The 13,288-nt window shown below is 35.8% G+C and overlaps 1 protein-coding gene across 1 annotated transcript in view; it reads right to left on the bottom strand.

Annotated features, from left to right (window-relative positions):
- Positions 1–13,288, bottom strand: part of LIPI (lipase I) — a 78,440-nt gene that overhangs the window by 60,150 nt on the left and 5,002 nt on the right. The window contains exon 2 of the mRNA XM_022574583.3: positions 1,811–2,196. Within this exon, the coding sequence (XP_022430291.3) occupies positions 1,811–2,196 (386 nt within the window). The remainder of the gene's footprint in view (positions 1–1,810; positions 2,197–13,288) is intronic.

Below are 13,288 nucleotides of genomic sequence, written 5' to 3'. Positions count from 1 at the left end.
CTTTCCCCAGCATCTATTAAATGCTGAATAAATACCGTTTGATAATGAGTTGCCCAAAATCTCATATACGTATTACTATAAGGGAAAAAGACTTGAAATCCAGGTCTGTTCAACTCCAAAATATAACCTAATCTACCTCCCTTTTTTATCTGTAGATTGTGTCAAAAACTTTAGGAAGACCAAACCGTGTGAAAAATCATCCTTACTTTGGAGATGATAAAATGAGACTCAGAGATTTTTAAGTGATTTCCCCCAGCACAAGCTGGAGAGTAATGGAGTCTGATCTTCCAAGCCCAAGTTTGGACACCTTCTAGAGTCTCAGCCCAGGGGAGGGGGAGGGGGGCATTAGGAGCTTAAATGAGGAAGAATTTCTTCTACCACACTCTCAGGAAGCAGGTCATGGTCCATTCTACACAGTGACACATCCAATGGCTTACAGAAAGATGTGGAACATTTACTCTAATGAGAAACTAGATTCAGGTTTTGCAGGCACAGAATGATAATTTTCTTCAACAAATTTCTCAGACCAATGCCTGGAACCTCCAGGGAGTATCACTCTCAACTTCAGTGCTACTGAACTTTTTCATCCCTTCTCCTTAATACGGAGACTTTGCAAGCAAAAGCACTGTTAGAAATCTAATACTACAATTTTCCTAAATTTCTCTACTTAACATTCACATGTTCCACACTTTGAGGTACATATTTATGAATTAGAGCAAAGACCACCGCTAAAAGGAAAAATCAATTATGCAATTTATAGACTATCAGTAAGAACAGGTGAATCAATTACTTCTTCTGTCTCCAGAGGCATAGTTTGGTTTTGTCCAAATTTGAGGATGTAAAAATAATAATGATAGCTGATTTTATTCAATGGTTATTATATGCCAGGTGCTGGTTAAGAATTAATTTCATTTAATACTTAAATAAAATATTGTTAGAAAGTTTTGTTATCCCAAATGTATAGACAAGGAAATGAGGCAGAATAGTTAAGCAATTGCTCCAGCTCACACAGATGATATGGATTTGGTGGTCTTTGAACCCCTCCAGCCTGACTCCTAACCACTGTGTGCAACTGCTTCTTGGATCTATGATGCTTGCTCGATTTCAGCAGAGTCTTGGAAGTTCAGCACAACACAACTCAAAGGCGATTTCAAGCTCAAGAATGTCCCCAAATCATATATCACCCTTCTTTCTCTCGAGTGCCATCACTACCACCTCCCTCTAGAACAGACATGGATCTTCATATGTATTGACTTAGCAGTCAAAGATCAATTCAACTATAGACGACCAAGAACTGGCCTGAATTTATTTGACTCATCCCAACCCTGGACCTAAATGCTGGATAAACGTAAATGGAACTGAGACCTGCCTCCACGGTTGGCAAAAGTATGCTACTTTTCAAGCTGTTTTCCCCTCACTTTTACCAACGCACACTTGATCAATTTGAAACATTTTAGACGTACCTTAGAAAATATATCTAAAAAAATCTAATGATTGTATAGTTTATCCCCTCTGTGTACATAGAATCACTACATTATCCTGAAGTATAGGTAGAGTTAAAAAAACAAAAATCTTAAAGGATTTTAAGATAAAACACAATAACTGAGTCTTTAAGATAATTTTTAAAAACTAAGATCACGTCTAGGTATAGAATTATCCTTACACAAAGAAAAGATGGCTGCATACATTAGCATATCAATGCAGTAATTCTAAATGCTACAGGAAAATGGTATTTTATTACCACTTTGCAGTATTACATAACATACTGTATATTGTATAACATATATAACACATAAAATTCCAGACTTACCAAAAGATTCTGAATGTACCTACTCAGACTCACAGCAACTTTTCTGGTATTTTTAACCGCTCTACTGTAAAGAAAAGTTGTAGCACCTCGGTTCCAGTCTACTACAATTATATTTATATCGTCTTGGTCCAACAAAATTCTCACAAAGTTCTGAAGCCATGGTGGAGTGGAGCCCGTTGGTCTGTATCCATGAATAAGCCAGACTGTTTTCTTTCTTGTGTTGAAATTAACATTAAGTGAGTTATCCTGCTCAAACAGTGACTCAGCACAGCTCGGGTTGTTCCTTGTATACAATATCAAAAATATCTCCATTTTGGGATTAAACAGATCTCTGAAGGAATCCTTTAAACTTAGGTGAGAGAATGTAAGGCATGGTCCTTTACTCTCTGAAATAAAAAAAAGAAGTCAGTCAAGCTGAGTATTGGGATAGTATTTGATTCGATTCCTGTTGCTGTTGTTGCAAAGAAAAAAATTGAACTTGGAGGGTGGGGAGGTTTTCACTTTATTAGCCTTTTAACATAATTTTCTGAGCAACTACAATGTTTTAAGTAATTCGCTGATTACTTAAATAGACTTTTTGAACTAGATGTATTCAAAATTTACAACGAAATATAGAAATAAATGTGGTTGGATAAAAATTAAGAATTAATTTTTTATCTGTACAAAATAGCAACCGTGTGATTAAAATCGTTAACATTAATAAGGAAATTGTTATACACACCAATAAAAGTCCATAAATTGACTATGAACTTTAACAGAAATTTTACAGGGACTTCCCTGGTGGCGCAGTGGTTAAGAATCCACCCGCCAATGCAGGGGACATGGGTTCGAGCCCTGGTCTGGGAAGATCCCACATGCCAGGGAGCAGCTAAGCCCATGCACCACAATTACTGAGCCTGCTCTCTAGAGCCCTCGAGCCACAACTACTGAAGCTCACGTGTGTAGAGCCCGTGCTCCACAGCAAGAGAAGGCACTGCAATGAGAAAGGCACGCACCGCAACGTAGAGTAGCCCCTGCTTGCTGCAACTAGAGAAAGCCCATGCACAGCAGTGAAGACCCATTGCAGCCAAAATTTTTTTTTAAATTAAAAAATAAATTTACAGAAGAATATTTAGGTATGGATAATAACCATTAGAAAAAATATATTTTACCTGAGTAGTAATCAAATAAACACAAATCAAAACAAAAAATATATCATTTTCTTCCTATCAAATTAAACAAAATGAAAAAATCCTTTAAATACATAATACTTACAAGGGTAAATTTGGAACGAATATTCATATACCTGGATGCTGAGAGCATAAGCTGACACATCCTTTTGAAATTTTATATGTGTCTAAGGGTATACTACACAGACATAATCTTAAAAATATTTACTCTTCCTGATTTTCTTCCTAGGATTTACATTAATGAAATAAATAATTTGTATTAAATATAAAGACATTAAATCAACTATCCTCCAATACAAAAAAAAACTTCTAAAAAATATAAAGACATTAATCAGAGGGTTATGCATAATCACACAAAAATTTAAAACGCCTTAATTATCATCATATAGAATTTCATCAATGTGTGCATCCTATTTGTCTATCTACCTACATACCTACGTATCTATCCATCCATCCATCCTAGAAAGTAGAGCAGAAAATGAAATAACTAAGCCAAACCAACAGCAATAGTCATTACTAGGCAGTGAAACATGGCTGCTTTTTATTTTCTTTTCATAGTTTTTAAGAATTGTATTTTTTTTTTCCAAAATAAGCATATAATCTCAAAAAAAATTTTAATGAGAACATATGCTCGTACTGCTTCTGGAAATTTAACTTGGTAAGAAGATTTGGGAAAACAATTTGTCAATATATATCAAAAATGCACAAAAATATTAGTAATGTTTATGCCAGTAATTACACTTCTAAGAATTTATCCCAAGAAAATAGTCTGAACACATGTAAAAAATGAATATACATTATTTTAATACTGGAGAAATAGAAGTGATTTAAATGCCCAGAAATAATGATGTGCTTAAGCCACTACATATATACATTTAAATGTTTATTTTAACATATATAAATATACATTTAAAACTACACATATATATTTTATATGTAGATATATTTGGTAAATCCATAATAATATGCACTAGTTGCCATCAATCTAGTTTGGAAATTATATATGTGACATTGTCACAATCATTTAGAGGAAAATAAAGGACGAAGACAGTGAAGAAGAAGCAAGACCTGCATTCAATTCTCAGATTAACAGCTGAGAGATACTTGGACAAGTGAAAAACTTTGATACTTCATTTGTTCTAAATGCAAAGGAATGAGGAAGTGGAGAGGAGAAATAAACCTCAGTGCAATATCAGTGCTTACTACACAGTACAAATTGTGTAGGGAATTGTGCTTATCCACCTTCCTACCAGCTGGAACTCTGAGAAGTCTAAATGCAATTGATACATCCAAACTGCTGGTCCACTCCAAGCCAAGGTAGATTTTACCTGGTCCTGGAATGAGTAATGAGGAATAAACAATGGAATCTCTGTGATAAAATAAGGGAAAGAAATCACTTAAAACAGTCAACAGAAAAGTCTATGGCCTATTAACAGGATCCAGAAGTAATAGCAGAAAACTCTTTAGCACCCTCATTAGAATGCAAGAAAAACCACATCTCAAAAACAGGAGGCCACTAAGAGAAAATTTACTGAGGTGAAAAACAATAGGTTAAGTTTAAAATGGAATAACGAGGAAATTCCCTGGCAGTCCAGTGGTTAGGACTCTGTGTTCCGCTGCAGGGGTCACAGGTTTGATCCCTGGTCAGGGAACTAAAATCCCGCGTGTGGCGCAGCCAAAAAAAAAATTGATAAAATGGAATAACAAGATACTCCACTTCAGGAAAAGTAAAAATGCAACTGCAGAATAAAAATTCACTTTATAAATGCTAAAACCTGGAAATCTCACCTTATAGTAAGAAAATGAAGGAAGAAAGATATTTAAATTATGAAGGTAAACACAGATATGGGATAGGAAATAATGAATCAAGTTAAAAATCATCAATGTTCCCCTGGCAGGTGGGGGAGGAACTGGGGAGAGAGAGGGTAGCGGTTAAAACAACTAAGGAAATAATTGCATACCAGGGTGTGCAAACTGAAAAAGCCTCAGCATGACCTAGAGAAAATCAGTTCATCAGACTCACCAAGAGACCTCCTAGAACCCAGTTTTGGTTTCAATGAAAGAAAAAATATCCTAAAAATATCAAAGCAGAAAATCCAGGTACAAATAGAAGAATGAAGTTATGGTGACTTCAGATTTGTCTTCCAAAACAACACATCAGACAGATAAAAGTATAATAAATGAAGATTATAAGTGCAAAAGTTTGTGGCCTAATAATTTTATATTCTTCCTAAAGTATACCATCCATAATTGACTAAGTACAGTTCCTGACATCACTGTTAAATAAATGATAGATTTATTGAAGACAAGATCGATAAAAACTCACAGTATAAAAAGAATGAAAGTGAGCATAGAAACAAGTTAGACACTAATATAAGTGTAAACAGCATAAAACTGAGTAAAAAAATATGCAATATCAGAAGTTATTCTTGTTCAAATGTTTAATAGGAATATTTAGTATAAGTCAATATGCTAATAAAATGGGAATGTAGGTTAAAAGGGGTATAGAGAAAGTAAGTGTGGTACAAAAATTCCTTAACTGGGGGATTCAAAATATGTCCATTAAAAAAATTTTAATAAATAGATAAGTGTGGGTTTTAAAACATATTGAAAACTTAACTGTTAACCATTACACTATATAAAACAGTACACATAAATTTCTACACACTAAATAATATATAAGTATAGCAACAGTGTATATATACAAGACACAAAGAAAATGAAAAATATAGAAAGTAGAAAGCATAAAACAAAATGATAAAATTACACAAGAGAAAAAGATATATATGATATATAAAGTTATGTAACTGTAATAAAGCCTTCCTATTAAAAACCAAAATAAAATCAGCTTTCATAAAAAAAGAAACATCTATAAATTATTTAAAGAAGTACATGGGAAATTTTAATGGAGAGGTAGGTATATTCTACACAAATAAAATAAAAGGAAACTAGGTTGATATACTAGATTGCAATGATGGCTCCAATTCATCACTCTTTCCTGAGTCCATGCCATTTGTCTTGTAACTTTGAGGTATTCCCATGATAAGCGGAGTGATTTGCCCCGCTTCCTGATATGCGTGCAAATAGTAGAGCTTGCCCTGGAAAATAGGACGTTGGTAGACGTAATGCAAGCAGACGCTCAACTGGGCTTGCACGTTAGGGCTGGGCCTCCCACACTTCTGCCATCACCGTGAAAATACCCCAGGTCTGGCCTGCTAGAAAAGTAAGGACAGGTGTAAAAGAGCTAAGTTGTGTTAGTCTCCCCAGCTGATTGACGACGAGTCAACAGCCAAACCTGCCAGCAAACCCAACAAAGAAAAGCAGTGCCGACCCAATTCCCACCTGACTCCATAAATGTGATAAATGTGAATAATAACTGCATTACCTCAAATGCCACTGAGGATCCGGGTTTTTATTTTGTTTTGTTTTGTTTAGCTTTATTGTGACATCATATAATCAATTTCATCAGCAATATTAATATTAGGTAAAGAAAATAAAAACAAAACTTTTCTAATGATACAAAAAAGGTAAACTAGTGTACTGTAAAACTCTTAAAGAACATCGAACTGACTCAATTCAGGTAGATTATAGGAACAGAAAGAAAAATAAAGTTCTAGGCATCAGACACTTACAGGAATCCCCAATAAGATTATCAGTGGATTTCTCAGCAGAAAGTTTGCAAGCCAGAAGCAGTAAGATATTTAGAGTGGTCAAAGAGGAGAACTTTCAACCTAGAATTCTATATCCAGCAAAACTGTTCTTCAAATATGAGAGAGAGGGCTTCCCTGGTGGCGCAGTGGTTGAGAGTCCGCCTGCCGATGCAGGAGACACGGGTTCGTGCCCCGGTCCGGGAAGATCCCACATGCCGCGGAGCGGCTGGGCCCGTAAGCCATGGCCGCTGAGCCTGCGCGTCTAGAGCCTGTGCTCTGCAACAGGAGAGGCCACAACAGTGAGAGGCCCACACACCGCAAAAAAAAAAAAAAAAAAAAAAATTAAGTTAAATCACCTTTCATTAAATCGTTGATTAAAGCTGTTTATTTGTGTGAAACGAGTGGTTATTTTGCCAGTGAATCCAACGAACCTTAAAACCGAAAGCAGGCTTTCGGCAAAACACTATTTTATGTGAAAGTTAAGTTTTTACTGAAGTCTTTATTGTCTAAATTGGAGTTAAGTTAGTATCAATTTAAGATAAATTGTCATAACTTTAGATGTTATATGTAATCCCCATGATAAACACAAACAAAATAATCTATAGAATATACACAAAAGAAAATGAGATGGAGATCAAAATGTGTCAGAACAAAAAATCAATTAAAAACAATGAAGACAAGAGATAACACTCACTTCAAACCCATTAGGATGGCTACTATTAAAAACAAACAAACAAACAAAAAACCAGGAAACAACTCTTGGCAAGAATGTGGAGAAATAGAACCCTTGTGCATTGCTGAAAGGTTGCAGCTGCTGTGGAAATGTTATGGTGGTGCCTCAAACAATTAAAAATAGAATTACTACATAATCCAGAAACTCCACTTCTGGGTATATATCCAAAAGAATTGAAAGCAGAGATTCAAAGAGATTTTTATACACGCATGTTCATAGCAACATTATTCACAATAGCCAAAAGGTAGAAGCAACCCAAATATCCATCAAAGGATGGATGGATAAACAAAACCTGGTATATACATCCAATGGAATATTATTCAGCCTTTAAAAGGAAGGAAATTCTTACACATGTTACAACGTGGAATAACTTTGAATATGTTATATTAAGTGAAATAAGTCAGTCACAAAAATACAAATGCTGTATGATTCCACTGAAATGAGGTACCTAAAGCAGTCAAATTTATAAAAACATAATGTAGAACAGTGGTTGCCAAGGGCTGGGGAAAAGTGGAAAATGGGGAGTTCAAGGGGTACAGATTTTCAGTTTGGGAAGCTGAAAATGTTCTGGAGATGGAGGGTGGCGATGGTTGCACAACAGTGGGAATGTACTTAATGCCACTGAACTGTACACTTAAAAACGGTGAAAATGGTCATTTTTAATATATGTTTTACCACAATTAAAACAAAACAAACAAACAAAAAATCTTACAGAATGCAATTCCTGTCATTATAGATACTATTCCAGACATGCTTTACTTCTGTAAACAACTAGAACACTCGATAAAATATATGAAAAAAAAAAGTTTAGACACTGGACAACAAGAACCACAGGACTATAATATCTTTAAAAAGGTAAACAAATGATTTAAACCATATACCTAATACGTTTCTACCTGGAGGCAGTTTCCAGACTTCAGTGCAGGAAGGTTGAACCCAACAAAGCATGGCGGTTTTGCCAAGGTGAGGAGAAAGACGGGAGTTTGAAGAAGTTGAAGCAACTAGGATTTGTATCACAGTGTGCCACAAAGGAGGGAGCCATGCAGAGGGAGAGCTCTAAACCCTGCAGAGGAGTCCTCTTGAATCTGTTGCTGGAGACGAACCTATGCCTGCATAGGGTGAAACTCCACAAAGAGCTGTAAGCTCAGCAATTCCAAAGGTCACATCAGGCTAGGAGACATTGAAGTTCTGACCAGCCAGAGTAGAAAAACCTTAATGAACATCAGGGACATTCAGTGGGGACCCCAGAAGGGTCAGACTTAGTTACAATGGAGCTAAACTAGTTCTAGAGTAAAAGAGAACTTAGACCCATTCTCTCTCCTTCTCATTCTCTCAGCTCTGCTTGCTTTGATTTGGCTTCATTCTCTGGCAGGCAACAGGCCTTGTGTGTGAAATACTGAGAGAAAATATTAACAATCTTGACGTAAGCAAAGATTTTTCAGATACAATAGAGTACGCACGCAACATAAAAGTGATAAATTGGAGGATGTCTGCTCCTAAAAGGACACTGTTAAGAATGTGAATATGCAGGCTTGCAAAATATACACCTGAAAAAGTACCTGTATCCAGAATATATGTGTGTTATGTTGTATGTGTGTGTATACACACACATATATGTAAAATAGGAAAACGTGATTTTTAAAAAATGACAAAAGAATTGAAGATACTTCACAAGAGATGGTCTAATGGCCACTAGGCTCAAAAATGTTCAACATGATCAGTTATCAAGAAAATGTAAATTAAAGCAAAACAATGTACTGCTACACAATCACTAGAATGGCTGCAATTTAAAGACTGACAAAACGAACTATTTGGAAGGATACAGAGCAACTTGAAGCATCCTACAGTGCTGAGGAAAATGACAAAATGATACAATACTTTGGAAAACAGTTGGTAGATTTTTTCTAATGTTAAATATACACTTACATGACCCCAAACATTCACTTCTAGGTGTTTACACATAAGAAATGAACACATTTTCCACAACGTGTATAACAAGTTCACAGTAGTTTTTTTTCATAAAAACCCCAAATTGGAAAAAAGCTACATGTCAATCAAGAGGAATCCGGATAGACAAATTATGGATTATCTACATGATATAATACTACCCAGCAATAAAAAGGAATAAGCTGATTACACATGCAAGAACTTTGATGAATCTCAAAAACATCACCCTGAGCAAAAGACTCCAGAAACAAAAAAGGACATATTCCCTCTTGCACTGTTGGTGGGAATGTAAATTGATACAGCCACTATGGAGAACAGCATGGAGGTTCCTTAAAAAACTAAAAATAGAATTACCACATGACCCAGCAATCCCACTACTGGGCATATACCCAGAGAAAACCATAATTCAAAAAGACACATGCACCCCAGTGTTCATTGCAGCACTATTTACAATAGCCAGGACATGGAAGCAACCTAAATGCCCATCAACAGACGAATGGATAAAGATGATGTGGTACATATATACAATGGAATATTACTCAGCCATAAAAAGGAACAAAATTGGGTCATTGGTAGAGACATGGATGAATCTAGAGGCTGTCATACAGAGTGAAGTGAATCCAGAGACTGTCATACAGAGTGAAATAAGTCAGAAAGAGAAAAACAAACATTGTATATTAACGCATATATGTGGAACCTAGAAAAATGAACTGGTTTGCGGGGCAGAAATAGAGACACAGATGTAGAGAACAAACAAATGGACACCAAGGGGGGAAAGCGGGTGGCGGGGGGTGGGATGAATTGGGAGATTGGGATTGACATATATACATTAATATGTATAAAATAGATAACTAATAAGAACCTGCTGTATAGCACAGGGAACTCCACTTCACTGTACAGTAGAAACTAACACAACATTGTAAAACAACTATACCCCAATAAAAAAAGAAATTAAATAAATAAATAATAAAATAACAACAGAAAAAGGATGTATTGTTTAATTCCATGTATACAAAATTCTAGAAAAGGGATAATATCTAATCTAGAGTGTCAGAAAGCAGATCAGGGTTGTACGGAGCCAGAGGTAGGGAGCAGATTAACTGCTAGAAGCTACATTTTTGGACGCAAGAAATGTTTTGTATCTTGATTGATGAGATGTCTCGGGGAAGGGGAAAATTGCACAAGAAAAATGAATGAACTTTACAGATAATAAGATGGCATGATTAAAATTATATTTATATTATAAGTCAAGTAAAAAGAGGCCTATGAAACTGAATCAAGAAGTGACAGATAGATTAATGAAAAAGAATGGAACACCCAGAAATACACTCTATTATCCATGATACCTAAGGATACCTATTTTAAAATAAATAATGGCTGTGATAATTATTTGATTCTAGTTATATAAAAAGCATTTCATGTAAAAGTAAAATTATGTGAACTAGAAGAAGAATACAGTTAATATGTACATGATCTCAGATTGAGGAATGACTTTTTAGCATAAAAACCAAGGAAGAAACAAACCATAAAGTATGACCAATAGATTTCACAGCACATGAATTTAAAACTTCTGTAACATAAACACTATAAACTAGCCGAATGACACAAAAAAAAAACACTTAGGGAAATATTTTCAGTGTAAAGTAGAAAAGGAATTTATATATATAAAGAGCTATTAATGAAGAAGAAGAACACCCCAATTGAGTACCAGGTGAAGAATATAAACATACATTTTACAAAATTAAACATTCAAGCAGCTCATAAATGTATCAAAATGTGTTCAATCTTCTTAAAATCTAATAAAAATTAATTAAAATAATGACATACCATTTTTACCATTATACCCATGACCATTAACACCAATGTATATCACAGAATTTTTTAAAGTAGTTATTTAGGGGGCTTCCCTGGTGGCGCAGTGGTTGAGAATCTGCCTGCTAAGGCAGGGAACACGGGTTCGAGCCCTGGTCTGGGAGGATCCCACATGCCGTGGGGCAACTAGGCCCGTGAGCCACAACTACTGAGCCTGCGTGTCTGGAGCCTGTGCTCTGCAACAAGAGAGGCCCGTGCACCGCGATGAAGAGTGGCCCCCGCTTGCCACAACTAGAGAAAGCCCTCGCACAGAAACGAAGACCCAACACAGCAAAAATAAATTAATTAATTAATAAAAACTCCTACCCCCAACATCCAAAAACAAAAAAGTAGTTATTTAGGAAAACAACTAAATATATGGCAATGCAAGTCTATAAAAATAAATTATGATGTATCCATGATAATGCAGGAATTAAGAAATCTATATAGTCCATAAATACACACACATAGTCCTAATTTTAGCTGTAATACATAGTGTATATACAGGGCACTCTAAATGCACATTTGTGCACGTACAAACATATTTATTGTAATAGAACTGGTAGGAAATAAACCAATACCTTAATTGTAGTTTGTGATGATGGTAATTTTTTATCTGTTTTTCTATATTTTTCTGTGTGTTTTCTCTCTCCTGTATTTTAATCTTTTCTGAGTATTCTAGATCTAACATACTCTTTGTTAGTGTTATGAGGAAATATGGTTTAAATAGACTTCAGTTAATTAAAAACTGATAACAAGTAATGTTACCAGCAAAAAGATAAAGATATTTAGAACAGAAAAATAAGCACTGATTTTGTTTGAAACTTGAACAAATTGAGGTTCTGGGGACTAGACTAAGTAATGCTACTGTGATTAGAAATTTAGTAGCAGGGGCACAGTATTGGATTTCATTGCCAAATATGTAGAAAGATGATGACTCTAGCAGTAATCTCAACAGAGCAGTACACAGAAAGAATTCTGAAAATCTTCTTAGGTTTCAAATTATAGAAGCAGTAAAATTTTTTAAAATATCAAAGACATATGAAGTTAGGAATAATGATTCTAGGTTGTTCAGCTCTATCTCTGAAATATATTTCCATTATAGTTGCAATGGCTGTGAAGAGGAAGACAAGGTGATCAAATGGACAGAGTCCAGAGGTGTGGGCAGCACCTTGGACGTGGACAGCTGAGACTCAGGTGACTCTAGCTTCTCTCAAACCTCCCTTGTGACTCTGAGCAAATTTTTTTCTCCTCTCACTTCTGAGCCTCAGTTTCTTTAAATGGAAGGAGTTGAAACAAATGGTCCCCTATGACTTGTGTTATTCTAATATTCTTTGATTTCAAACCCATTTGTACACTCGGTTAGCTGCTGAGACAAGTTAGTCTGTCTTGCAACTTTCAGCATTGACCAAATGAATAAGAGAGGGGCCTCAAAACCCAGTCATAAAAATTTACCAATCCTAACACATCCTGGAAAGATTTAACCCTTCTTCCTTCCTCTGAAAATCCTCTGAAACCCACATTTATCCCCCAAAGCCTGGATGAAAACCTCCTTCCTTCTCTTTCTCCATTTCTGAAAACGAAATGTATTTGTTAACAGCAATAACACTAACATCAATAATGTTAATAATTGCTTATGTTTATTTAGGAATCACTCCATGTAGGAACTGTACTGTTTTATATTTGCTATCCTTTACCTCATTTTATGTATGAAGAAAGTGAAATTTAAAAAGATTAAATGGGGCTTCCCTGGTGGCGCAGTGGTTAAGAATCCGCCTGATAACGCTTGGGACACGGGTTCAAGCCCTGGTTCTGGGAAGATCCCACATGCCGCGGAGCAACTAAGCCCGTGTGCCACAACTACTGAGCCTGTGCTCTAGAGCCCACAAGACACGACTACTGAAGCCCGTGTGCCTAGAGCCTGTGCTCCACAATAAGAGAAGCCACCACAATGAGAAGCCCACGCACCACAATGAAGAGTAGCCCCCGCTCAGCACAACTAGAGAAAGCCCACGCACAGTAACAAACACCCAATGCAGCCAAAAATAAATAAATTAAATAAATAAATAAATAGATAAAGTTAAATGACCTGTGGAAGGTCACACAGAAGCAACAGAACATTTGTGGG

This window comes from Delphinapterus leucas, chromosome 4 (assembly GCF_059928025.1).
Source record: "Delphinapterus leucas isolate spDelLeu-1000000601 "Yukka" chromosome 4, BTC_Dleu_Yukka2, whole genome shotgun sequence".
Taxonomy (NCBI): domain Eukaryota; kingdom Metazoa; phylum Chordata; class Mammalia; order Artiodactyla; family Monodontidae; genus Delphinapterus; species Delphinapterus leucas.
The sequence above is the reverse complement of the archived record's forward strand: the minus strand, read 5'-3'. Positions and strand labels throughout refer to the sequence as shown.